This window comes from Salvelinus alpinus, chromosome 13 (assembly GCF_045679555.1).
Source record: "Salvelinus alpinus chromosome 13, SLU_Salpinus.1, whole genome shotgun sequence".
Classification (NCBI taxonomy): domain Eukaryota; kingdom Metazoa; phylum Chordata; class Actinopteri; order Salmoniformes; family Salmonidae; genus Salvelinus; species Salvelinus alpinus.
In genome coordinates this window covers 27,449,796-27,476,986 of record NC_092098.1, presented here as the reverse complement: position 1 = coordinate 27,476,986, position 27,191 = coordinate 27,449,796, and the positions used below count along the sequence as shown (strand labels likewise).

The 27,191-nt window shown below is 41.7% G+C and overlaps 1 protein-coding gene across 1 annotated transcript in view; it reads left to right on the top strand.

Moving 5' to 3' along the window:
* Positions 1–2,539: 2,539 nt before the first annotated feature.
* LOC139537460 (dehydrogenase/reductase SDR family member 11-like) overlaps positions 2,540–27,191 on the top strand; it is a 41,012-nt gene continuing 16,360 nt past the window's right edge. Inside the window, exon 1 of the mRNA XM_071338774.1 lies at positions 2,540–2,873. Coding sequence (XP_071194875.1) covers positions 2,742–2,873 — 132 coding nt within the window. The 5' untranslated portion in view covers positions 2,540–2,741. The remainder of the gene's footprint in view (positions 2,874–27,191) is intronic.

Here is a 27,191-nt window from a genome sequence, read left to right as displayed (position 1 = left end):
CACTGCCTGTATTTATATACTGGATTCATGCCATCGCTTACTGTTAAATACAGTATCTACTGCTGTACATATCATTCTTAGTATATATTTTTGCTGTATATACGCATAGATTGCATTTGGATTACAGATACAGTGTTATTTGGGTTGTTAACGGGACTTGTCTTGGCATTCGTGGTTTCTTGTTTTTCTGTTTTTGATTATTATTTGTGCACTGCATTGTTAGGAGCTGGTAACACAAGCATTTCGCTGCACCCGCTATAACATCTGCTTAACTGTGTATGCGACCAGTAAACTTTTATTTGATTTGAAATCCACTGTGATTATTATTTGACCCTGCTCATCATCTTTAAACGTTTGAACATCTTGAAGAACGATCTGGCTTTAACGGTTATGTACTCTAATTATCTCCTCCTGGCACAGCCAGAAGAGGACTGGCCACCCCTTGGAGCCTGGTTCATTGCTAGGTTTTTTCCAGGTTCCTGCCTTTCTAAGGAGTTTTTCCTAGCCACTGTGCTTCTACATCTGCATTGCTTGCTCTTTGGGGTTTTAGGCTGAGTATCTGTATAAGCAATTTGTCACAACTGCTAATGTAAAAAGAGCTTTATAAAATACATGTGATTGATGGAACAGGCAGTGGTCCAGGCTAGGCATGCTCATTATGGCCCCTGTAGGCCAGGAGATCATTATGGGCGAGCACCATGGTCCCCTGTCCCCTCCCTGATGCTTTACTGTTAGCATGACACAGGACTGATGGTAGCGCTCACCTTGTCTTCTCCGGACAAGCTTTTTTCTGGATGCCCCCAACAATCAGAAAGGGGATTCATCAGAGAAAATGACCTTACCCCAGTCCTCAGCAGTCCAATCCCTGTACCTTTTGCAGAATATCAGTCTGTCCCTGATGTTTTTCCTGGAGAGAAGTGGCTTCTTGGCTGCCCTTTCTTGGGCGCCCTGAAGCCTTCTTCACAACAATTGAATCACTCTCTCATTGAAGTTCTTGATGATCCAATAAATGGTTGATTTAGGTGCAATCTTACTGGCAGCAATATCCTTGCCTGTGAAGCCCTTTTTGTGCAACGCAATGATGATGGCATGTGTTTCCTTGCAGGTAACCATGGTTGACAGAGGAAGAACAATGATTCCAAGCACCACCCTCCTTTTGAAGCTTCCAGTCTGGTATTTGAACTCAATCACCATGACAGAGTGATCTCCAGCCTTGTCTTCGTCAACACTCACACCTGTGTTAACGAGAGAATCACTGACATGATGTCAGCTGGTCCTTTTGTCACAGGGCTGAAATGCAGTGCAAATGTTTTTGGGGGATTCAGTTCATTTGCATGGCAAAGAGGGACTTTGCAATTAATTGCAATTCATCTGATCACGCTTCATAACATTCTGGAGTATATGCAAATTGCCATCATACAAACTGAGGCAGCAGACTTTGTGAAAATTAATATTTGTGTCATTCTCAAAACTTTTGCCCATGACTGTAGATTGATGAGGAGAAAAAAATGATTTAATAAATGTAATCAAAATGTGGAAAAAGTCAAGGGATCTGAATATTTTCCGAATGCATTGTATGTCTCTGTAGTACCAAAGGGCTGCCATAGGACAGCCACAGAATCGACGACTACTAGCTGCCCAGGAAGCTTTCAGCCAGAGGACACACCCTCAAAGAAGAGGACACACCCTCAAAGACGAAAAGATTATCAGAGGACTCTGACAGTCTCTTCACCTCTAGGGTCACCTGTAAAAGGAGCACAGTCCTTCAAAAAGCCCAGGCTGCTGACAGCTAGAGGGAAACCCTCTGAATAAAAAGAGGAAGTATGAGGAGGACAGTGGCATTCTCAGTGTGCTAGTCCCAAATGTACCTTCAGTCTCCCGGAAGAGGACCTGGGAATTAGCCAGTGTCCCGGGAAACTCAGAGTCCATATAGAGTCCGAAGAGACAGAGGGTCCAGTGAGGATAGTGACTTGTCTCAATTTAAATTGACCAATCTGAACTAAACTTGTGCACATTGTTGCATTTCTTTTGTTGTATTTACATTGCAATAATTGTATTGTGGTTCCAACTAACCAATCATGGCCCATATGGTGCATTTATTACAGCATTATTAAATTATACTAATTTAAATAGGAAAACAAATATATTTTAAATCTACATTGTCCTTGTGTTTGTTATTATCATTGAGATAATATTTGATTATTGCTTACAAATGGTTTACCGGACGGGTACATTACATTTTGACTGGGTAGATACGTTTTGCATTTAGCCTAAATCAATTATTGACCAAAGTCAATACATTTTGAAGGAAATGTATGACATTGTCTCCTAGAGTACATATAATAACCAATAAACTCATTGAACATAAATGTCTTTCTTTATTGCTCATAAATTCTGCAATGAGGGCCCAGCAATGCAGCGGTTTCAGGTCTGCGAAAGTAAAAGCGCTAAAATAAACAAGCGGAAGGTGACGTCAACCAAACACATAGCGCAATGTTTGTCATTTAATATTTAATCCCGAGCGCAGGGATTGGGGTTTCCGCACTATGCCTTTTCCTGGATGCTACGAAAACAATATAAGGGAGGGTTGAACCGTGTAACAGACCGCCTCATATAAACAAGTAACTGTTATGTCTATTGTGACTGTTCAACAGACATAGGTAAACGAAATCTGTCGTTCTACTACGACCGTTTTGAAAACTAGCTAGCTAGTCTTTGTAATAGCCAAATAATCATTTGAAATGGAGCGGTGGAAAGGCAGAGTAGCTCTCGTGACTGGAGCCTCGGTCGGGATTGGAGCGGCTGTTGCACGGGCACTTGTCCAACACGGCATGAAGGTTGTGGGATGTGCCAGGAATGTTGACAAGATAGAGGTGAGTAAACATTAAACAATGTAAAAGTGAGAAAACTGTCGCAATCACTCAAAGTAGCGAGCTGACAGTTCCTCTGATGGCTGAAATGCGCCAAAAGACCAGTGTGCAGCTAACTGGCAGTGGCTAGCTATAGCCATTTTTTCTCACCTACAGTCATTGTTTCTCACTGTATTAGAGATACACAGTAGCTAGCTTTAGCCAGCCGATTCTAGTCTGCAATAGGTTTGCCCGCTTTAGAATTCAGAATAAAATAATACATTTCTGATTTACTTTGGCCTAACCAAATGAAATAAATGTAACCTTTTAAACACAATTTACAATTTATTTTTTAGAAACCTTCATGTACCATTTTAAGAAAATGTTAAATTAATTTCCCAGTTATTAGCTAGCTAGTTACATATCTAATCACTATTATTCCGTTTTATACAACGGATGGGTCTAATCCTGAATGCTAATTGGTTAAAACTGCCTTCCAGACGGTGTCTATTCCACAAGTTACCACCGCCTAAATCTATGAAGTTAAAATGCTTATTTACTCTCTTCAGTCTAACTGCGTAATTCACTGTCTCGTCAGCCCAGCCAGGCAAATTATAAACTTGATCTCCACTATAAAAAGCATCTAGACATTATCTCACATTTCTTTTAGACTAACATTTAGTTTTCAACAGCAGAGATTTGTTTAAACCTTCTTTTGTTGCTAATTTATTCATTACTCAACTTCATCTCGGGCCTAACAACACCCGTGACAATATATCCTCCAAACAGCGGCTTCTCGGGAATTATCACTTAAATACACATTCTCATTCTCTCTTTCCTAAGATTGAGAAATAGATGTGGCATGTCTTGTCAACATTGCATTACTGACAAAAGTTGTCTTCTAAAACAAGTGAATATAAATATTTTATTGTCACATACACCAGATATGTGCAGTGAAATGTGTTGTTTTACAGTGTCAGCCATAGTAGTACAGTGACTCTGGAGCACAAACACACACACACACACACACACACACACACACACACACACACACACACACACACACACACAGATTGGGAAACTGGCTTCTTTAGCCCTCCACCTATTTGCTGATCACCTGGCTTCCTGTCCTGTCAATCGTTAATTGCTCCAGCTTTGGCCAGAATTCTGTACCACCATATGACTCGTAATAAATATAAAACCTAGCTGTCAAATAGGGAAATGGTTCCAATTGTTTTGATAACCATGTACATCTCAGTAGGACAAGGTGACTTTTATCAATATATTTGCCTGTATTTACCTGCAAAACAATAAATGCTAATTAGCTGCTATCTGGACGAGAATGCCAAATCGAGGCAAAGGTAAGAATCTCTGGATTAACTGTCTAATGTTAGCTAAATGATGTAATGAATAAATTGCCAAAATGTCTTTCATTTGACAGTTCTGTGAATTGTCTTGTGCAAGTTTTAAATTGGCACAATACCTGTTTAGCAAAGGTTTCAGATAGAGATGACGTGCAGGAGCTTGCAGGGATTTGTGGTCTTCCAAGATGTCTACTTTGAAGCTAATTAGCATTTTCAAATATGAGATTAAATAGAGACGAATATATTAATAAAAGTCACCTTGTCCATGCACATTGGTGTGGCTGGCTACTTAGTTAAGCGAGTAGTGTGTCAAGAAGCAGTGCGGCTTTGTCACGCCCTGGCCATAGAGAGGCTTTTATTCTCTATTTTGGTTAGGCCAGGGTATGACTAGGGTGGGCATTCTAGTTTCTTTATTTTTATGTTTTCTGTTTCTATGTTTTGGCCGGGTATGGTTCTCAATCAGGGACAGCTGTCTATCGTTGTCTCTGATTTGGAATCATACTTAGGCAGCCTGTTTTTCCACCTTAGTTGTGGGTAGTTGACTTTGTTAGTGGCCTGTATAGCCCTAGTAAGCTTCACGTTTGTTTTTTGTATTTCTTGTTTTGTTGGCGACATTTATAACATTAAAAGAAATGTACACGTACCACGCTGCACCTTGGGCCTGTCATTTCCAAGACGACAGTCGTGGCAGGGTTGTGTTTCGGAGGACGCATGGCTCTCGACCTTTGCCTCTCCTGAGTCCGTAGAGGAGTTTCAGTGCTGGGACAAAACTGTATCGAGAAAAAGGTGTAAAAGTTTTTTTTTTAAACGAGTCACCTTGTCCAAGAGAGATTTACATGGTTATCAAAATATCACGCCAGGATAAGCCTACACGAAACGCAGCTCTTATTTTATTGTAGTGTTTCTAAAATCTCCAATGGGAAAAATGAATGGTGTAAAAACGTATAAACGATTGGAACTATTTCCCTGTTTGACCGCTAGGTTTTATAGGTATTATGACACCTCCACTGTGGGGCTCTATGGGCCCCTGTCCTTGACTTCTGCAAAACACCACAGCCACTTAGTTTCTCTAGATCAATCAGAGATTAGAGCAGTGACGGCGTGCCATTGCAACCTATAGACCAGACTTACTCTTTTCCATTGATAAGGAAGAGTTTGTCCACTATTAAAAGTTTGAATTTGTTCCATTATTTAGACTACAAAAAGTTACTCCAATGTTAAGACATCTTATTATTCTACAGGGTCACCATTGTTTGGAAGGTTGACAAACTCTGACACCTTTCTTGACCACAGAGAAAATTGCTTTACTATTAATTTTCATATTTTAGCAGACACTCTTACCCAGAGCAACTAGGGCTAAGTGCCTTGCTCAAGGGCACATCACCAGATGTGAGGGATTCGAACTAGTGACCTTTCAGTTACTGGCCCAATGCTCTTAACTGCTAGGCTACCTGCCACCCATTCAGCAACCTTTTGAATTTCAGGTTTCTGATATTGGAAATCACGGGTGATAAAAAGACATTAAGCAATAGGCTATTTGTTCTTTATTAGAATATGCTTGGCTTTACACAAGATTCCACTGACACTTTTGCAACCACAGGCCATCTCCAATGTTTGGCCAAGAACTGAGGGAAAGATGTCAGATTGTGTGGAAGCTGGAAGGTGAAGAAGGAGCGACAAGCTTTCAACGCCCCCTCTCTCAGACAGACTGCATCACTTGTATGAGGCCTCTGAGCATTGTCTGTGTTTGAGCTTAAGGGGAAAGGGGGGCACAAAGCTGGCATTGTACCCCCTCTGCCATGCCCACACTGGGGACTGGCTGTAACAGTGCCAAGCAGTGTATGCGCTCACTGAAACGGGGGCTTGTAACTAAGTGTCCATCACCATTTTGTGCTCTTTTTCTACATGGGGAAAATGAGGTGATGAGTACAATGTAGGCTACATATCCCAAGATAGCTATGTTCTTTGATAGCAGACAAGACACAGGTAGTTATAGACAGGTTTCCTAACAACGTCAAAAGGATGCGCACACATTGCATGGGTAGAAGGGATTCTGAACTGTCAGATAGCTAGCAACAATGACAAGAAGCTGCCATGTGGGGAGTCATAGGTGGCTTGTTTTTATTTAACCAGGAAAGTCAGTTAAGAACAAATTCTTATTTACAATGACAGCCTAGGAACAGTGGGTTAACTGCCATGTTCAGAACAGCAGATTTTTACCTTGTCAGCTTGGGGATTCGATCTAGCAACCTTTCAGTTACTGGCCCAATGCTCTAACCACCAGGCTACCTGCCGTGGATTCGCAACTATGTCTTTGAGAAATAACAAGTGCTTATAAAATGTATTTGAAGAGAACATATAGTTTACATGTTGTCAGTAATTCTATAATTCTAAACCAACCCAATATGTTTTGTCCTGAAGATCTGCACGCATCGGTTTCATTGCTAAACAACACACCCGTCTATTAACATAGATGAATCCCTATCTAATCCCATGGCTAATGTTTCTATATTATCTGGTTGGCCAGTTCCTGTGTAACAAAAGCCTGAATGAGTAGAGTTGAAATTTAGGGGGAATGTGACAGCAGTAGAGGCCAGTGTCACTGAGAGGGTAGAAAAATAGTAGAAAACAGAAAAGGAAACGATAATGAGATGGATGGAGATGTGTGGTCGCCAAGGGCTGCCTGCAGGAATGGGGAGATGGAATAGGAGCAACTTGGCTTCAAGAAGCAGGTGCCAGGCCATTACTGACATTAAACAATCCATTCTCAGATTGAAACTGATATTCAGCTGATCTAGCTACAGTAGGACTGTGGTGACCTCTTACCTTGCATAATGCTATAGTAATTACCAAGGTGTTTCAATATAATGAATCCTATGATAGTAGGTTGAGACCTTATGTTTCAGTGGCTTCATTAAGAAGATTCGCTATGCATTCATGGTCATCAATTGTATGCCTGTGCCAGCCCTGCTCTGTGGTCGTTCGCATTCAGGAGCTCTTTGACTGTCACATAAAAGCAAAGTGCCTTGGGCTATATTTAGGTTAGAGCAATAGCCTAGTCGTGCCACAGGCGTGTTGATGGGTGTGTTTTGTTGTTCTCTAGTCCCCTTTGGGTGTTTTGCATAGAACTTAATTGATTTATAACTTAGACTGTCAGTAAGTTTGATTGGTTGAATGTTAAGAATGATAATAGATTTAAACAAAGATTGATGCCTTAGTTTTTCCTGCTTTGCCCTGCCATGTTACAGCAGTTGGCCATGTTTTAGGCCTAGTTTGTGGTTGCACCCACAGATGTCATACAGTGCACTCAAACTAATATAATAGCTACAGTAGGCTATAATTCACTTAGCCGATACATTTATCCAATGCGACTAAAGCAACATTTTAATACATCAGTGTTGGAACGATGCTTTGTACATTTCCTATCACGGGCCAACAAGCAGGTAAAAAGGCATCCCACTTGCGGTCAGACTGAACTGTAATTCACATAAAAATGACAGCAGTACTTAATCGTCCCATGTTGTTCCAATATAAATGGACCTTTACTGTACAGTGAGAGTATAGTGCTAAATTTACCAAATAGGACCACACAGGACTGTGCACTGAGACTTTAGACAAGACTGGTTTCAGTGTGACTGTGATGTGTGGCACAGGCGGGAGTTTAGGACAAGCTGGAGGGGGGGCGATGAGGGTGTCTGTCATTTAATCTATGAGTGGCTGCACTTTGGGCTCAGTCAATTCCTAGAAGATGTATGAGTGGTGGTGCGTGGCATGATGCAGTTCCAGCAGGACGATCATGGTGTCATCTTTGGATCTAGTGTGAAATAATTCAGCTAGAATATTCCACTGACCTTGGCTTGAAGGGGGAGACGAGGAGCTAACAAAGAGGGAGGGGCCCCAGACCCCTGTCTCAGTTGGTGTCCTTTTGATTGGTCCGGAGTTTCTAAGGTCATCCTTTTTTTGATATCCAACCATCTTCATCATTTACATATCTTAACATTTCTGTGTCATTATTTGAACAGAGACCTTCAGTGATGCTTAATGCTGCATAATTGTGGGAAATAAAGGGTCACCCTAGCCTACTTTCAAGTACCTTTGTTCAATGTGCCTTGAGCTGCAATAGACAATCTTCTATAAACATAATGATGTTACACATTTGATAAATTACAGAGTAATCCTACATTCTAATTGTTATTGCCAACGGCAAGCAGGTCAGTTGTAAAGCCAGTGACAATAATGGACTTATTATCAGATTTTCCTACACAACCCCCCCAGTCCAGCCCAGTTTGTCATGTTTGCCAAAGATGGGCCAGTGTACAGTATGTAAGGGTATATTTGGCGTTGCTCTGCTTGTGAAGGATAGGATTCGATAGGGAGCTGAGGAGGATCGGTCTGGCCCTGGCCTTCAGTGATAGGAGTAGTGTGCTGTGCTGCTGTGCCTGGCCTGCATCTTAAAGCTAAAGTTCTCTGTGAGATGTTAATGGGTAGAAATCTAGTCGGGTTGCCCAACTTGCTTTGAAAGAACATACTGTAGGTCTATAAATCACACAGGCAGAATGCATTTGACATGACAGCCAACTTTATTTAGCCTTGTACAGCACCGTAAGGCTCCATCAATATGTGGTTGAATCCTTTGATTAGCTGTGTGTTAATGACAGCATGTCAGCAGAGCTTTAGTGGTACAATGGCCCTGGTCAGTCCGGACCACTGGTTTCACTGTAGCAGACAGTGGCAGTCAGAGCTGTTTAAGATGAGAGGGGACGATCATTTTTTTAGTGAGCATGGCCTTATTTCTATTACAGCATATTGAATGACTGTTATTCAAATTCCATTCACCCTGTTCAATGTAACAGCGATAGGTTTAGGCTACTACTCAAATTTTCCCAATACCCATCATGAGGTTGCCACAACCTAGCCTATGAATGAAAGTTTACAACTAGGTGCACACAGGTCGAGAGAAACATTTTAAGTGACAGTCACTTAAAATGTTTCTCTCGACCTGTGTGCACCTAGTTGTAAACTTTCATTCATAGGCTAGGTTGTGGCAACCTCATGATGGGTATTGGGAAAATTTGAGTAGTAGCCTAAACCTATCGCTGTTACATTGAACAGGGTGAATGGAATTTGAATAACAGTCATTCAATATGCTGTAATAGAAATAAGGCCATGCTCACTAAAAAAATGATCGTCCCCTCTCATCTTAAACAGCTCTGACTGCCACTGTCTGCTACAGTGAAACCAGTGGTCCGGACTGACCAGGGCCATTGTACCACTAAAGCTCTGCTGACATGCTGTCATTAACACACAGCTAATCATGGACAGACAGTGACACATTCAATACCGCCTTGCACACTCTTGCCTGCATCTAGCTGATAAAGGGTGTAATCGTTAGTCTAACAGTTGCAAACGAGAGTTTCTATTGAATAAATTCAGGTATGTTTATCCCCATTTTGTTCTGTTTAAGAAACGTTTTTAAATAGAATCGGCGGAATGAATACACCCCATATCACGCGTAAACAGTTCACTTTCATAACAGCCACGTTTTATTCCTTCTCGCATCTATGTGCTCTCCTCCTCTCATCTTTTCCCTTTGTCGCTTGTGGACATCAGTGCACAACACATCAACTGTATGTGACCAGGCGAAAACACCTTTCCAAGTCAAACCATAACATAACTGCTACACACAGCCTACATCGCTGTCACCATATTAGCTAAAGTAACGTCATATCCAACATAGCTAATAGAACTAATGCGTTAGTAAACCTAATACAATCATGCAGTAACATTACAGTGTACAGTCAGTAAGCAGTTTAGCACTTTAACTTCTTTGGGAAAGGGGGGCAGTATTGAGTAGCTTGGATGAATAAGGTGCCCAGAGTAAACTGCTTGTTACCCAGGCCCAGAAGTTATGATATGCATATAAGTAGTATATTTGGATAGAAAACACTCTAAAGTTTCCAAAACTGTTAAAATAATGTCTGTGAGTATAACAGAACTCATATGGCAGGCAAAAACCTGAGACAAATCCAACCAGGAAGTGGGAAATCTGAGGTTTGTAGTTTCATTTGTCGCTTATTGGATATTGCCTATCCAATATGCTGTGTCTAAAGATGCCAACAGTCTTTCTAAAGATGCCAACAGTCTTTAGAAAGTTGTTTGAGGCTTCTATTGTGGAAGGGGGTTGAATAAGAGCTGTTTCAACAAGTGGACTAGGCTGAGGCCAATGAGTTGTTTACTGCGCGGACGCGCCGTTCCTTCCTTTTCCTCTGTAATGAATACGCTATTGCCCAGTTGGAATATTATTGAAGATTAATTATAAAAAGACCCTAAGGATTGATTGTAACCATCGTTTGACATGTTTCTACAAACTGTAATGGAACTCTTTTGACTTTTCGTCTGGATTTTGAGCTCGCTCATTGTGCCTTTGGAATAGTGAACTAAACGCGCAAACAAAACGGAGCTATTTGGACATAAATATGGACGTAATCGAACAAAACAAACATTTCTTGTGGAAGTGGGAGTCCTGGGAGTGCATTCCGACGAAGATCAGGAAATGTAAGTGAAGATTTATAATGCTATTTCTGACTTTTGTTGACTCCACAATTTGGCGGGTAACTGTATGGCTTGCTTTGGTGGCTGAACGCTGTACTCAGATTATTGAATATTGTGCTTTTGCCGTAAAGCTTTTTTGGAATCTGACACAGCGGTTGCATTAAGAACAAGTTTATCTTTAATTCTATGTAAAACATGTATCTTTCATCAAAGTTTATGATGAGTATTTCTGTTATTTGATGTGGCTCTCTGCAATTTGTTTTGGAGGCATTTCTGAACATGGTGCCAATGTAAAGAGGTTTTTGGATATAAATATGAACTTTATCGAACAAAACATACATGTATTGTGTCCTGGGAGTGTCATCTGATGAAGATCGTCAAAGGTTAGCGATTCATTTTATCTATATTTCAGCTTTTTGTGACACCTCTCTTTGGTTGGAAAATGGCTGAATGCTTTCTGTGACTAGTTGCTGACCTAACATAATGATATGTTCTGCTTTCACCGAAAAGCCTTTTTGAAATCGGACACTTTGGTTGGATTAACGAGAAGTGTATCTTTAAAATGGTGTAAAATACTTGTATTTTTGAGAAATGTTAATTATGAGATTTCTGTTGTTTTGAATTTGGCACCCTGCAATTTCACTGGCGATCCCAGAGAGGTTAAGTCGGCGGGCCCCTGTGGCAATAAATTAGTAAAACCAAAAGCTTACCTTGACTTAGAAGAGTTCCAGTGTTGTGTTGGATAGTCATAGCCAGCTAGCTAACATAGCATCCCTCTGTTTGAGCAGGGTGTTTGAGTAGGCTAAACTAGCTAGCTGTATTTGCTAGCTAAGTAAGTGAAACTGAAAGTGAAAAGAATGGCAATGTCTCTCTCGCTCTCTTGCTTCGTGTTCATTTTGTAAGAAATTAATTTGTTCAAACTGTTCAACTATTGTCTTTCTCTCTCTTTGAGTCAACTACTCAGCACATTTTATGTACTGCAGTGCTAGCTAGCTGTATCTTATGCTTTCAGTACTAGATTTATTCTCTGATCCTTTGATTGGGTGGACAACATGTCAGTTAAGAGCTCTGATACGTTAGAGGACGTCCTCTGGAAGTTGTCATAATTGCAGTGTAAGTCTAAGGAAGGGGGTGAGAACCATGAGTCTCCTGGGTTTTGTATTGAAGTCAATGTACACATAGGACAACGGAAGCTAGCTGTCCTTCGGCTACACCATAGTGCTACTCTACAGAGTGCCGTTGAGGCTGCTGTAGACATTCATTGCAGAATAGAATGTTTTAATCAATTATTTGGTGATGTGATTATATTTAGTACAGTTTTATCTAAAAAGGATAACTTTTTTAATGTTTTACCATTTTTATTTGTCTGAAAATCACTGAGGAGGATGGTCCTCCCCTTCCTCCACTGAGGAGCCTCCACTGGTAGCAGGGTTAAACTGTCCATGTCCAACAACACTGTTGACTGTAGTTCTAGATTGTTTCTTTGTGAAGGGGTTGGTTCATATTCTCTCGAAAAGGTATTGCTCCCTCTCCCCTCTCTCTCTCTGTTTGACTCTTCAAAGAAAGCAATCAAAGAGGAGCTATGTACCTAAAAAAAAATATTTGCTTACTCAGAATGGCCTCAGAAGACTCCAGAAGAGATACAGTGCATTCAGAAAGTATTTAGACCCCCTGATTTTCCCCCCACATTTTGTTACGTTGCAGCCTTATTTTAAAATGGATTAAATCATTTTTTTCTCTCATCAATCTACACACAATACCCCATAATGAGAAAGCAAAAACAGGTTTAGACATTTTTGCTAATTTATAAAAAATAAAAAAAAACCTTCACCCTTGTCTGAGGTCCTGAGTGCTCTGAAGCATATTTTCATCAAGGATCTCGATGTACTTTACTCTGTTCATCTTTCCCTTGATCCTGACTAGTCTCCCAGTCCCTGCCACTGAAAAACATCCCCACAGCATGATGCTGCCACCACCATGCTTCACCGTAGGTCTGAGCGTCCTTTAGGTGCCTTTTGGCAAACTCCAAGCGGGCTAATTGTGCTTTGAAAGTTGATAACTTGTAACCCCACTTTTGAGAAAACGCCGGCTAGCTTGCTAGCTACTTCCAGACACAAATGAGAGAACAGCTAACTGACCTTTTTATTCGCCCTAGCAGAGCTGGTTAAGCTGTTTTTATGTTATCCAGAGCATTGGTGACTGCAACTGTGCTGCTGGTAACAATTTACACTTTTTTGCCAACATTTACTGACACTGATGTTGAGCGTTTGTAAATTTGTCAGTTATTCTACGCTCTGTCACACTCAAACGAGAGTGCTCTGAAATTGGAGTGAATTTACGTCTATCAACAGTTGTCGCAGTGACATTCTATTGAAATGGTTACTTGCATAGTGGAGTCTTTTGTTAAGACATGTTAGTTTTCATTGCAGCCTCGTTTGAATGTCGCGGTTGCGCAAATTTGTACGGAATGGGATTAGTCAGGTAAACAATTAACCATAATCCCAACTCATGACGTTACTACCCTGCATGAATCTGCAGTTAGCTAACCAACCAGGTTCAATGTTAGCTAGCTAACATCAGGCTATAACTAGCAATGGAAATGGCTCTGATATACGAATAATATCATACACGTAGTGTTAGCTAGCGAGCCATCCAGCTAACATTAGCTAGCTAGCTAAAAGTACACTTTAACTTCAAATGAAAACGACTTTCTGTCAAAATTAGAAACATGTAATATCTGAAAATGTAGCTAACTAGACTATCTTACCCGTGCTCTGAAATTGGAGTAGATATCAGCAGTGCCGTTGAGGCTGCTGTAGACATTCATTGCAGAATATAATGTTTTAATCAATTATTTGGTGATGTGATTATATTTAGTACAGTTTTATCTAAAAAGGATAACTTTTTAAATGTTTTACCATTTTTATTTGTTAGCAGTTGTCACAGTGACATTCTAATGAAATGGTTACTTGCATAGTGGAGTCTTTTGTTAAGACATGTAGCTATCTAGCTAGGTAAACAATGAACCATAATCCCAACTCATAACTTTACTACCCTGCATGAATCTGCAGGTAGAAAACCAATCAGGTTCAATGTTTTTATTTATTTTTAATTTTACCCCCTTTTCTCCCCAATTTCATGGTATCCAATTGTTACTATCTTGTCTCATCGCTACAACTCCCGTACGGGCTCGGGAGAGACGAAGGTCGAAAGCCATGCGTCCTCCGAAACACAACCCAACCAAGCCGCACTGCTTCTTAACACAGCGCGCATCCAACCCGGAAGCCAGCCGCACCAATGTGTCGGAGGAAACACCATGCACCTGGCGACCTTGGTTAGCATGCACTGCGCCTGGCCCGCCGCAGGAGTCGCTAGTGCACGGTGAGACAAGGATATCCCTACCGGCCAAACCCTCCCTAACCCGGACGACGCTAGGCCAATTGTGCGTCGCCCCACGGACCTCCCGGTCGCGGCCGGCTGCGACAGAGCCTGGGAACGAACCCAGAGTCTCTGGTGGCAAAGCTAGCGCTGCGATGCACTGCGCCACCCGGGAGGCACCCAATCAGGTTCAATGTTAGCTAGCTAATATTAGGTTAAAACTAGCAAATGGCTCTGAGATATGAATAATAAGATCATACAGGTAACGAGCCAGCCAGCTAACATTAGCTAGCTAGCTAACAGTACACTTTAACTTGAAATGAAAACTGTCAAAATTAGAAATGTGTAATATCTGAAAATGTACCTAGCTAGACTATCTTACCTGTATACATCATGGATGGACACCTCTCCCTGTCACGAATACCATGGTTGCCCTTAGTTTAAAGATGTAATCCGGAGACAGGTGTTTTCTCCATCTCCTTACCTATCATGCTCTAATTCCACTGATTTCAAAACTCGGTCCTCCAGAAAGTGGAGAGCAACACTTATACAATTCTACTACGAGATACATTTATTTTTAAAAAGACGCGTTAGACAGGATTACCTACACATACTGACCAGCTCAAATAGACAGAAGTGTGCTATATGGTAGACCAATTCGAACTCATCTCTCGGCATGTCCAGCCCACTCATTATCTCAGCCAATCATGGCTAGAGGGAAGGGTGCTGCATTTTTCTGTGGCTAAACCAACTAGGCTCGTAGTTTAAGAAGTTATTCATATTTACAGATGGCATACAAGTCTGTTATTAAGGCACATGAAAGTTCACATGTTCCAGAAGGTATTTCTGCCAAAAATCGTTTAGATAAAAATAAAAAAACATTTACGTTCAAATGGCTCTCCTATGAGGTAGTGACCCGCGACATATGCCTAGTTTCCTGAAACGAGTCACATTTTAAAATAAGACTGTAACATAACAAAATGTGGAAAAAGTCAAGGGATCTGAATACTTTCTGAATGCTCTGTATCTCTTCGAGCTATCAGAAAAGGGATGTCACCCTTCCATAAAGAAATTTCACCTGAATCACCCGTGGATTGTCTTGACAAACAAATCAGTGTCTTTTCAGCTGTCTGTTATGTCAGTGTCAATGCTCAGGAATAGACCCAGCGGCAATGTGGATGGATTGTGAAAGTCCCTTTCTCTTTTTCTCTCTTTCCATCAATTTATCACTTGAGCTTCTCAACATCATTGTTTGCTTTGATATTGAAAAGCTTATTTGGTTTTGATTTCAATAAAAAGCTATGGTTTTAGTTGAGAAGCAAAGGTTCAACAAATGCAATATACTGTAGGTGTAGTAATTCGGACCCTTTTGTCATACCTTTGACTGTATGCCAAAACTGCATAAGACATGATCTTATTCTTGGCACAACATGCTCAATCATGTTTCAAAGGACTGGAGCTGACACTGTAGAGAGTTTGTGAGTCTTTTCCCTGCTCTGGCTCCGCATTCCTGTGGTTTTAGATGAGGCTCAGTGGCCTGGTCCCAGATCTTTTTGTGCTGTCTTGCCAATTCCTATGGTCATTTTCATGCCAAAAGACCAATCGACCATAGTAGTTGGCAAGACAACACAAACAGATCTGGGACCAGGCTATGGGCTCAGTCAGTGGATTGTGAATAGTTTTGTCTCTCTACCTGGCCTCAGCCCGCCACCCATAGTATCTGTGAGACTGTCACTGTGGTGCCACTGGAGTGACATGCCCCCCCAACTCCCCCCTCTTGTAACTGTGGGTTCTAGGCGGTTAGCCAGTCTGATGTTCAGTTTGTTCATAGTGAGTAGTTTTCACACAGCAAAGCAAGGCTTTGAAGTGGGTCAGACCAGTAAGGGGTGACTTCACGTTATTTTACTCACTCACTCTGTCTTTTTCTCTCACTTTCTCTGTCTCTCTCTTTCCATCATCCAGCTTCTTAACATCAAGTTTGTTTTGATTTTGAAAAGCCTATTTGGTTTGGATTTCAATAAAAAGCTAGGGTTTTAGTTGAGAAGCAAAGGTCCAACAAATGCGATATATACTGTAGGTGTTGTAGTTTTGACACTTTTGTCATACCTTTTACTGTATGCCAAAACTGCATAAGACATGATCTTATTCTTGGCACAACATCTCTCACAGGTGACGATCAATGTTAGTTTTAGCAGTTTGGGAAAATCTGCATACTCATGACCTAAACAAAATGTGTATTCAGTCCCTGAAAAAAAAATCACTGTGTCTGCATGTTGAAGTACCTGCAGTGCAGGTAGGGTATTTGATGAGTCAGTTCACCCCGCAGCTCATCCGCTTATCACTAATTCATTGGGAGCAGTTTGTCTGGCCCACAGGACTTTTCCACTGACTTTTGATTTTCCATTGGGATCTAAGTGGATAAACCACTGCATCTAGCCTATCTGATGATGTGGTGATTTCCCCGTTTCAGACCGTTTTCTTTGGGCTTGGTGCCTAATGAACATGACCCTGTTCTCTGTGTTCACCCTGTGGAGTACCTAGCCTGGCCCTGTGTGTCTGTTGGCCCTAAGGCAGACACATCCTTTCACGCTGCTGTGGCTTCGAGAGAGAGAGAGAGAGAGAGAGAGAGAGAGAGAGAGAGAGAGAGAGAGAGAGAGAGAGAGAGAGAGAGAGAGAGAGAGAGAGAGAGAGAGAGAGAGAGAGAGAGAGAGAGAGAGAGAGAGAGAGAGAGAGAGAGAGAGAGAGAGAGAGAGAGAGAGAGAGAGAGAGAGAGAGAGAGAGAGAGAGAGAGAGAGAGAGAGAGAGAGAGAGAGAGAGAGAGAGAGAGAGAGAGAGAGAGAGAGAGAGAGAGAGAGAGAGAGAGAGAGAGAGAGAGAGAGAGAGAGAGAGAGAGAGAGAGAGAGAGCACTGAGAGAGAGAGAGAGACGAGAGAGAGAGAGAGAGAGTCAGCAGAGAGACACTGAGACGAGAGAGAGAGATCACAAAACACTGAGACAAGAGCTAGGTTCATTGAGTTCATATTTTCCAGTGGAGGAGGGGACAAATACTGCTGAGGAAAAGGAATATAGCTACAGTACAAATCCAGAGGGAATGCAGAAGTGATGAGACTGTCACGGCGGCACAGTGTGCACCAAGGCTGGGATTTGCCAGGGACCTCACAATCCGATATTATCACCATGCTTAGGTGCCAATACGATATGTGTTTTGCGATTCTCACGATTCTATATGTATTGCAATTTGATGTTGCTAACTATATGTCTGCTGCAAAGAGACGAGAGAGCATGAGGGGAAGTAAAAGTGCTCAAAACATGTTGGCTCACTATTTAAAAAGAAGATAGAGTCAAATATCGATATAATATTGTCCAAAAATAATATGAATAATATACAGTACCAGTCAAAAGTTTGGACACACCTACTCATTTCAGGGTTTTTCTTTCTTTTACTATTTTCTACATTGTAGAATAACGGGGATAGTGAAGACATCAAAACTATGAAATAACACATATGGAATCATGTAGTAACCACAAAAGTGTTTTATAACCTCTTGACGCTAGGGGTCAGATTTTTTATTTCTTTTAAATAACGTTCGCAAGGTAAACGGACTATTTCTCAGGTCCAGATCGTAGAATATGCATATCATTTACAGATTAGGATAGAAAACACTCCAAAGTTTCCAAAACTGTCAAAATACTGATTCTGCAGGCGAAAACCTGAGGAAATCTAACCCGGAAGTGATTTTTTATATTTTTTATCTGTGTTTCCTTGCCAGTCTTTCTTCCATTTAAAGGGGTATCAACCAGATTCCTTTTCCAATGGCTTCCTCAGGCTGTGACCAGGTTTTAGACATAGTTTCAGGCTTTTATTTTGAAAAATGAGCGACATTTTTCAAAAGTAGTCAGGTGTCCTTTGATTAGTTCCTGCGCGCAAGAGGGGTAGCTCTCCATTTTCTTTCTCTCTTTTATTGAATAGGTTACGGTCCGGTTGAAATATTATCGATTATGTTTGTTAAAAACAACCTGAGGATTGATTATAAAAAATATTTGACATGTTTCTACGAACATTACGGATACTTTTTGGAATTTTCATCGAACGGAACCAGGTTTTGGTTTTCTGAACATAACGCGCAACCCAAATGTTTTTTTGTTTGTTATAAAAGTAATATTTATCGAACAAAAATAACATTTATTGTGTAACTGGGAGTCTCGTGAGTGCAAACATCCGAAGATTATCAAAGGTAAGCGATTAATTTTATTGCTTTTCTGACTTTCGTGACCATGCTAATTTGGGGCTAGCTGTTGTAGCATTGATTGATACTATTCCATTTGCACAACAGCATGTGACATTTATTGTCAATCAGTGTTGCTTCCTAAGTGGACAGTTTGATTTCACAGAAGTTTGATTGACTTGGAGTTACATTGTGTTGTTTAAGTGTTCCCTTTATTTTTTTGAGCAGTGTATATAGGTCCATTATCTTTTCTACATACTTTCTATCTGGTATTAGTAGTTTAGGTTTACAGTTTTCTTTTTACTGTTTGGACATAGGCGAGAGAAAAAAAACTTAGGCGGCCCGCCCAAGACTTTTCTATGCAGAAAAATGCTGGTCTACTAGAGTTGGGTCTTCACCTCTCCTCAGCCACAGTGATGTACAGTAGGCCAGGGGTTCTCAAACTTTTGGGGGACGGGACCCCTTTTGTGATATCAAATTAATCAGGTATCCCCTCATAACTCGAGTAAGATAAAAAAAATAATAATATGAATATGAATAGCATACAATAAGTTTTACTATGACTTTGGCAGTGCATGGCAGGACGAACCAAGTCTCGGGCCCTGGGAAGGAACACTTTAAAGGCCCACCTCTTGGCATCCGAGAGAACTTTTAGCAGTTTTCAAGCTAATTTCCTACAGTTCTGCACGTTCATTGTGTCACGAGGCAGAGAGATTTTTGTTGTTACAGCTTTTAAGCTAATCTCTTGCAATTCTAAAGCTTAAAGCTAGAGTCCTTAATTGAAACAATAACAAAGCGTACACCCCGCCTCTGTTTTGGTATAAAGCTGAGGGATGGGCCTAGAGAAAATTGAACCGCTCTCCAATTCATAGACAGAACTATGGATGCAAACACTGACCATCCAAGATATTAAAAGTATAGTGTTTTTACCAATGTTTTGAGGCTATACAGATTCTACCTTTAGATTACAATGCAATGTTGTAATATATATTTTTTTAAGCAAATTACAAGAACATAATACAATAATTATTAAGTTGAAAAATTGGTGAAGCCCTGTGGATACCAATAGCCTACCAGGCCCATGTGGCCCAGGGTTTACAACATAAATTGTAGATTAATAATATTTCAACCTCTAAACTTATTCCACGGATCCCTTTGGCAAAATTATTTTAAACTGCTGAGATATATATATACACATACACACACACTGCATTCGGACCCAATATTCAGACCCATTGACTTTTTCCACATTTTGTTACGATACAGCCTTATTTTTACCTCATCAATCTACACACAATACCGAATAATGACAAAGCAAATACAGGTTTTTAGAAGAAAAAAAATCACATTTACCTAAGAATTCAGACCCTTTACTCAGTAATTTGTTGAAGCAACTTTGGCAGCGATTACAGCCTCGAGTCTTCTTGGGTATGACGCTACAAGCTTGGCACACCTGTATTTGGGGAGTTTCTCCCATTCTTCTCTGCAGATCCTGTCAGAGAAACTCTATAGGAAACATATTAGATTTGCAAAAATTAAGCAATCAACCATCACTAAGAATAGTCAGAGTTGAAAGCTCAATGAACAGAGCTGTCTCTCTTCTTTTATAGAAAGTACATCCTTTTTGACAGTTAGCAGACGTGCAGAAACAGGCCCTGGGTACAGAGATGTAAAAAGTAATTTAGCTCGTCTGTGTAGATCAAGATAGATGATATCGCCAACACTCTCTGTTCCTGCACTTCCCACATAGTTAAATTCCTGCCGATTGTAAACACAGGAGGTCACATACTGTGGTCGCACCCAAGCAGCTCATAAATCTGTATGCTCAGATTTATGACTAAGTTACACAAGACAAGCCTGTATCAGCAAAAACACTAACATATAACAATGGACAATTCTCAAAGTAAAAATAGCATGTATGTCTAATTAAACAGTATAGTATGTAATGAATATTACATTTCCACCACAATCCTCTCAAGCTCTATCAGGTTGGATGGGGAGCGTTGCTGCACAGCTATTTTCAGGTCTCTGGCAGTGCTCCTCCTTGCACAAAGGCGGAGGTAGCGGTCCTGCTGCTGGGTTGTTGCCCTCCTACGGCCTCCTCCACGTCTCCTGATGTACTGGCCTGTCTCCTGGTAGCGCCTCCATGCTCTGGACACTACGCTGACAGACACAGCAAACCTTCTTGCCACAGCTCGCATTGATGTGCCATCCTGGATGAGCTGCACTACCTGAGCCACTTGTGTGGGTTGTAGACTCCGTCTCATGCTACCACTAGAGTGAAAGCACCGCCAGCATTCAAAAGTGACCAAATCATCAGCTAGGAAGCATAGGAACTGAGAAGTGGTCTGTGGTCACCACCTGCAGAACCACTCCTTTATTGGGGGTGTCTTGCTAATTGCCTATAATTTCCACCTTTTGTCTATTCCATTTGCACAACAGCATGTGAAATTTATTGTCAATCAGTGTTGCTTCCTAAGTGGACAGTTTGATTTCACAGAAGTGTGATTGACTTGGAGTTACATTGTGTTGTTTAAGTGTTCCCTTTATTTTTTTGAGCAGTGTATTTAAAAGAAATATGCATGACTTACTGACATGGAGTGTTCCATGTTCCTGCTTGTAGCAGGCCTCAACTTGGATGCAGGGAAATGTCCTGCCTTGGAGTATTGTTATATTCATCTCCACCAGGTGCCTGGAAATCACATGACAAAGCTGCATAGATTAACAAAAGAAAATGGTAACTGTATTTAGTCAATTGAAGTCATGACAGCCATAGATTCTTTACACAGCAGTGTACAGGTTTTTGTTCCAGCACTTCACTACCACCTCATTCAACAAATTGTGGTTTAAATTGAGCAAAAAACTTGCACAGTTTAGTCCCCTGGGACAGAAATCACCCATGTCTGTATTATTGAATGACCGTCTCAACTTACAAGCTTAGCTACCTACAATTATGCATGATAGAGAATAACATGTGGATCTATTTCTATCTAACCTTGGTGGCTGTGAGTTTCCCAAGTTCTTTACATCTGTCTGGGTGTTAGGGATGTGCTTCAACCTGAGGAAAAGAGCAGAGAGGGGGAAGAAATCAGTGCTGGTTCAAGTTGCTGAGAACCACAACTACCTTAAATGTGCCATATTTTTTACATTTTTACATATTCATAAGCTTGATCAAGTTGTCACCAGTTTATTTTTAGCTAGTCTATTTGCAGTGAAATTGAGAGGGACGTTTTTCTTGACAACATTTTCATTCACCAATTTAATTAATCAATCAATAAACAGGTAGTGGACTGAAGTAGTTTGACAAAAAGTGTTCAAAAGTTGGTAACAAGTCTTTAAAATATAGCTATAGTTTTTAGAAACCTAGCTAACATTAGCTACACTGCAGTGATGATGGTGGGAGTTAGCTAGCTACCTTTCCCCCAGCAGTTTAAATTTAACGTAAACTGTGGTTTTGTCAGAGGGAACTGATTGGTCAGGAGTAAATGTCCTGCCCCCAGAGCGGAAATCAAGATTTTACTTGCAAATCTCTTCCTACAAATTTACAAAACTTTCTACAACGTGACAACAGTGACAGAACTCTGAGCACACACAGATTCAAAATCTGCAAGTCTATTTTTGATTCACAGCAGAATATTTATAGTTGTAAATGGACTTGCAATAATTCAGACATTTTTTTTTTGCAAATTGTATTACATGTATTCAAATGTGAAGTTACAAGTTTGCGACCGTTGTTAAATCTTTCACACATCATGATACACGCTTGCGAAATGAAATTACACATTTGCGAATCGTCCTTGCAACTATGAATCTGAATGTGCGACCACGAAATTCTAAATAGAAACTCAAGTAGTTCTGTCATCATTATAATCCCTTACCAACCTGCCTCTGGAAGCAACGTCAGCACAATAACTGTTTTTCAGGAGCTTCATGAAATGGGTTTCCATGACTGAGCAGCCGCACACACACAAGCCTAAGATCACCATGCGCAATGCCAAGTGTTGGCTGCAGTGTTGTAAAGCATGCCGCCGTTGGACTCTGGAGCAGGGGAAACGCGTTCTCTAGAGTGATGAATCACGCTCCACCATCTGGCAGTCCGACGGACGAATCTGGATTTGGCGGATACCAGGAGAATGCTACCTACCCGAATGCATAGTACCAACTGTAAAGTTTGGTGGAGGAGTAATGGTCTGGGGCTGTTTTTCATGGTTCGGCCTAAGCCCCTTACATTCTGTCCAGACAGAGCATGCGCGTGCACTATCTCACGCATGTTGATTTTGTACATCCACACCAGACGCAATCCAGACACACAGGTTGAAATATTAAAATGAACTCTGAACCAAATACATGAATTTGGGTGCAGGTCGAAACACATGAAACATTCATGGACGTTTAGCTAGCTATCTCTCTGTTACTAGCTAATTTGTACTGGGATATTAACATTGGGTTGTTATTTTACCTAAAATGCACAAGGTCCTTTTTTTAGGGATCTTTGTAGAATTTTGAACCATTTTGAGTCACACAAAAGCGTGTGCTCTCTACTCCGACATTTAATCCACAGATAAAAGGGGAAACTAATAGTTTCTAGTAATCTATCCGACTGTTGTAGTAGTAGTAGTAGTAGTAGTAGTAGTAGTAGTAGTAGTAGTAGTCTTCTTCTTCTGTGGACTTTATATGTCGGTTAGCAACCTGTTTAAGGTGCATTACCACCACCAACAGGACTGGAGTCTGGACCTCAGTTCATCTTTCAATCACACACGTAGGTATATGCGCCTAAAAACCAATGAGGAGGTGGGAAAGGCGGGACTTGCATTCTAGACAAATCTGTGCTTCCAACTTTGTGGCAAGAATCTGAGAAAGGCACTTTCAGCATTACAACGCCCCCGTGCACAAGGCGATGTTCCATACTGAAATGGTTTGACGAGATCGTTGTGGAAGAACTCGACTGGCCTGTACAGAGCCCTGACCTCAACCCAACCGAACACCTTTGGGATGAATTGGAACGGTGACTGCGAGCCAGGCCTAATCTCCCAACATCAGTGCCCAACCTCACTAATGCTCTTGTGGCTGAATGGAAGGAAGTCCCCGCAACAATGTTCCAATAGTGGAAAGGCTTCCCAGAAGAGTGGAGGCTGTTATAGCATCAAAGGGGGGACCAACTCCATATTAATGCCTATGATTTTGGAATGAGATGTAAAACGAGCAGGTGTCCAATACTTTTGGTTATGTAGTATATATATATATATATATATATAGTAGTAGTAGTACTACTATATACACTGCTCAAAAAAATAAAGGGAACACTAAAATAACACATCCTAGATCTGAATGAATGAAATATTCTTATTAAATACTTTTTTCTTTACATAGTTGAATGTGCTGACAACAAAATCACACAAGAATTATCAATGGAAATCAAATTTATCAACCCATGGACGTCTGGATTTGGAGTCACACTCAAAATTAAAGTGGAAAACCACACTACAGGCTGATCCAACTTTGATGTAATGTCCTTAAAACAAGTCAAAATGAGGCTCAGTAGTGTGTAGTGTGTCCACGTGCCTGTATGACCTCCCTACAACGCCTGGGCATGCTCCTGATGATGTGGCGGATGGTCTCCTGAGGGATCTCCTCCCACCATCCGCCAACTCCTGGACAGTCTGTGGTGCAACGTGGCGTTGGTGGATGGAGCGAGACATGATGTCCCATATGTGCTCAATTGGATTCAGGTCTGGGGAACGGGCGGGCCAGTCCATAGCATCAATGCCTTCCTCTTGCAGGAACTGCTGACACACTCCAGCCACATGAGGTCTAGCATTGTCTTGAATTAGGAGGAACCCAGGGCCAACCGCACCAGCATATGGTCTCACAAGGGGTCTGAGGATCTCATCTCGGTACCTAATGGCAGTCAGGCTACCTCTGGCGGGCACATGGAGGGCTGTGCAGCCCCCCAAAGAAATGCCACCCCACACCATGACTGACCCACCGCCAAACCGGTCATGCTGGAGGATGTTGCAGGCAGCAGAACGTTCTCCACGGCGCCTCCAGACTCTGTCACGTCTGTCACATGTGCTCAGTGTGAACCTGCTTTCATCTGTGAAGAGCACAGGGCGCCAGTGGCGAATTTGCCAATCTTGGTGTTCTCTAGCAAATGCCAAACGTCCTGCACGGTGTTGGGCTGTAAGCACAACCCCCACCTGTGGACGTCGGGCCCTCATACCACCCTCATGGAGTCTGTTTCTGACCGTTTGAGCAGACACATGCACATTTGTGGCCTGCTGGAGGTCATTTTGCAGGGCTCTGGCAGTGCTCCTCCTGCTCCTCCTTGCACAAAGGCGGAGGTAGCGGTCCTGCTGCTGGGTTGTCGCCCTCCTACGGCCTCCTCCACGTCTCCTGATGTACTGGCCTGTCTCCTGGTAGCGCCTCCATGCTCTGGACACTACGCTGACAGACACAGCAAACCTTCTTGCCACAGCTCGCATTGATGTGCCATCCTGGATGAGCTCCACTACCTGAGCCACTTGTGTGGGTTGTAGACTCCGTCTCATGCTACCACTAGAGTGAAAGCACCGCCAGCATTCAAAAGTGACCAAAACATCAGCCAGGAAGCATAGGAACTGAGAAGTGGTCTGTGGTCACCACCTGCAGAACCACTCCTTTATTGGGGGTGTCTTGCTAATTGCCTATAATTTCCACCTGTTGTCTATTCCATTTGCACAACAGCATGTGAAATGTATTGTCAATCAGTGTTGCTTCCTAAGTGGACAGTTTGATTTCACAGAAGTGTGATTGACTTGGAGTTACATTGTGTTGTTTAAGTGTTCCCTTTATTTTTTTGAGCAGTGTATATATGTATACTGAACAAAAATATAAATGCAAAACATTTTTTACCTTCATTTAACTAGGCAAGTCAGTTAAGAACAAATTCTTATTTACAATGACGGCCTAGGAAAAGTGAGTTAAATGCCTTGTTCAGAGGAGAACGACAGATTTTTACCTTGTCAGCTTGGGGATTCGATCTAGCAACCTTTCAGTTACTGGCCCAACGCTCTAACCACTAGGCTACCTGCCGCCCCGGCAGCAATTTCAACGATTTTACTGAGTTACAGTTCATATAAAGAAATCAGTTAATTGAAATAAATAAATTAGGCCCTAATCTATGGATTTCACATGACTGGGCAGGGGTGCAGCCATGGGTGGGCCTGGGTGGGCGTAGGCCCACCCACGAGAAGCCAGGCTCAGCCAATCAGAATGAGTTTTAGTACAGACAGAAGTACTCCTCAGTTTCATCAGCTGTCCAGGTGTCTGGTCTCAGACGATCCCCCAAGTGAAGAAGCTTGATATGGAGGACCTGGGCTGGCGTGTGCTGTGTTGAGGCCTGTTGGATGTACTGCCAAATTCTCTAAAACTACATTGGAGACGGCTTATGGTAGAGAAATTAACATTAAATTCTCTGGAAACAGCTCTAGTGAACATTCCTGCAGTCAGCATGACAATTGCACGGTCCCTCAAAACTTGAGACATTTGTGGCATTTTAGAGTGGCCTTTTATGTCCCCAGCAAAAGGTGGACCTGTGTAATGATCATGCTGTTAAATCAGCTTCTTGATATGTCATACCTGTCAGGTGGATGGATTATCTTGGCAAAGGAGAAATGCTCACTAACAGGGATGTGAACAAATTTGAGAGAAATAAGCTTTTTGTGCATATGTAACATTTCTGGGATCTTTTATTTCAGCTCATGAAACATGGGACCAACACTTTGTATATATATATATATATCAGTTGAAGTCAGAAGTCTACATACATTTAGGTTGGAGTCATTTTTTAACCACTCCACAAATTTCTTGTCAACAAACTATAGTTTTGGCAAGTCGGTTAGGACATCTACTTTGTGCATGACACAAGTAATTTTTCCAACAATTGTTTACAGACAGATGATTTCACTTATAATTCACTGTATCACAATTCCAGTGGGTCAGAAGTTTACATACTTGTATTTGGCTAAGGTGTATGTAAACTTCCGACTTCAACTGTATATACATATATATATATATTATACATTGTTTTGAACTGGCCGCGGACCCCCTGCAATACCTCAATACCCCACTTTGAGAATTGCTGTCGTAGGCTACATATAGTACCCAGTCTTTTAAAGGACAGCCCTAACCAGCAGTCATATTGCAGAACCTTAAGAACATGACATAAGACTTGGCATGATTTGGTAAGATAGGGCCCCTCAGGGGTGCATGCCTTGTCCCCTCCTGTACTCCCTGTTCAGCAATGACTGCATGGCCAAGCACGACTCCAACACCATCGTTAGGTTTGCTGACGACACAACAGTGGTAGGCCTGATCACCGACAATGATGGGACAGGCAATAGGGAGGAGGTCAGAGACCTGGCAGTGTGGTGCCAGGACAACAACCTCTCCCTCAATGTGAGCAAGACAAAGGAGCTGATCATGGACTACAGGAAAAGGAGGGCCGAACACGCCCCCATTCATATCGACGGGGCTGTAGTGGAATGGGTCGAGAGTTTCAAGTTCCTTGGTGTCCACAACACCAATGAACTATCAAACACACCAAGACAGTCATGAAGAGGGCACGACAACACCTTTTCTCCCTCAGGAGACTGAAAAGATTTGGCATGGGTCCCCAGATACTCAAAAAGTTTTACAGCTGCACCATCGAGAGCATCCTGACCGGTTGCATCACCGCCTGGTATGGCAACTGCTCGGCATCTGACCGTAAGGCGCTACAGAGGGTAGTGCGTACGGTCCAGTATATCACTGGGGCCAAGCTCCTGCCATCCAGGACCTAAATAC